At 43.3% G+C, this 1,729-nt stretch overlaps 1 protein-coding gene across 1 annotated transcript; it reads left to right on the forward strand.

Moving 5' to 3' along the window:
- The first annotated feature begins 257 nt into the window (after positions 1–257).
- Positions 258–620, forward strand: LOC139709447 (late histone H2A.2.2-like). Its single transcript, XM_071621412.1, has one exon. The coding sequence runs from the start codon at positions 258–260 to the stop codon at positions 618–620; it is 363 nt and encodes a 120-aa protein (XP_071477513.1).
- Positions 621–1,729: the final 1,109 nt, after the last annotated feature.

The following is a 1,729-nucleotide window of genomic DNA, read 5'->3' on the forward strand; positions in this document are numbered from 1 at the left end:
CATATGCTAATATCTATTTTCGGTCTGTTTGTGAAGACGGGTTCCTGTTCAGGCGTACCAGTGACCGAGTTATCCTTCGCGGCATTATGCAAATTAGCTGTCTGTTGAATGGGCGACCCGTCATGGTCAAGGAACCTATTGATTGATAGGCGAAGGCAGCCGATCGCCAGGGATGGGTATAAATACCGAGGCGCGCTGTTCAAATGGCTTTAAGTTTGTTTCTCTCAACGACGTAACAACAACTAAACTCAGCAATCATGTCTGGACGTGGAAAGGGCGCTAAGTCTAAGAGCAAGGCCAAGAGCCGTTCATCCCGCGCGGGACTTCAGTTCCCCGTCGGCCGTGTGCACCGCTTCTTGAAGAAGGGCAACTACGGTAGTCGTGTTGGCGCTGGTGCCCCCGTGTACCTCGCCGCCGTCCTCGAGTACCTGACCGCCGAGATCCTCGAGCTCGCTGGCAACGCCGCCCGCGACAACAAGAAGAGCAGAATCATCCCCCGCCATGTGCAGCTCGCTGTCCGCAACGACGAGGAGCTGAACAGGCTTCTTGGTGGAGTCACCATCGCCCAGGGCGGTGTCCTCCCCAACATCCAGGCTGTCCTCCTCCCCAAGAAGAAGTAAATTGTCCCTCTCTCGGGAACACTACTTCACAAACGGCTCTTTTTAGAGCCACCACACACCCAAGAAAGAAATCTGAATCGTTTACCTCTCCGCTGCTACCTTTTATTTCGTATAAACCTGACATAACAACGACCAGATACTCTAATGGGGAAAAGTTGCTGTTCTCTAACTCAATATTGTATCGCGTGAAAATAACATTGACGAATTGACATAGAGGCTCAGTCACATTCTACTCTGAAACATTTTCTTTAACACTACGGCCTAACAAAAATCATTTTTAAAGATAGGGCCCTACTACATACATTGTATTTAAGGGAAAAGTTGCTGTTTTTCTAACTCAATATACATATGTACTGTGTCACATGAAAATAGCATTGACGAATTGACATAGAAGTTAATTCAGTCTACTCTGAAACCCTTTGAACACAATAGCCTAACAAGAATAATTCTTAAAGATGCTATTTGATTATTACATATAGAATACTTAAATTAGATAATCTCAAATGTCTCAAGTTTATACAAGCACATGGATTTTATCCCTTTTCGAATTTGTTCTCTTCATATTATGTTTCAGCAAGTATCCCATAAAATTCTGAACACTTAACCTCGTAAAAGAAGTTTTTCAATTGACCTGTCAGCGATTGATAAGAAGTTAGAATTCCTCGAATCCAAGTCACATCGCTCATAACTTGTTGCTGTGTACGGCAGACGTGGTTAGCTTTCCAAGTACTTGGTATAATCACCGTAAAGGTTAAATACATACATATGATGCAGAATTTGAAATCGTTACTGAAGCCGATAAACAACAATATATTGATATCACTGCTTTACACTAAGCGTCTACAGTATTCGGCTCCTCGAGGAACAAATCCACATCATAGTTTCACCCTCACATGAATAAACACCCAAATCAGCAGATCACACGAGACTCTATTTTTCTTTTTTCTTTGTTTACACCCTGATAAAATGTAGTCCCGTGATCAGGCGTTGGATTACTCAGCATTGTGGTCGTTCCTTGATGCGGTTCAATTTTGTCATCATTATACAAAACTGACCAACTGTCTGTCATACCCACACAGTAAGATTTGCACGGTTTGAGAGAGAGAAAA

This window comes from Diadema antillarum, unplaced genomic scaffold (genome assembly GCF_040938485.1).
Source record: "Diadema antillarum isolate AM-2024a unplaced genomic scaffold, OU_Dant_1.0 seq00001435_RagTag, whole genome shotgun sequence".
Taxonomy (NCBI): domain Eukaryota; kingdom Metazoa; phylum Echinodermata; class Echinoidea; order Diadematoida; family Diadematidae; genus Diadema; species Diadema antillarum.

What these genes read in the sequence shown, in the direction of transcription:
- LOC139709447 (XM_071621412.1), top strand. Translation starts at nt 258, where the DNA reads ATGTCTGGACGTGGAAAGGGCGCTAAGTCTAAGAGCAAGGCCAAGAGC.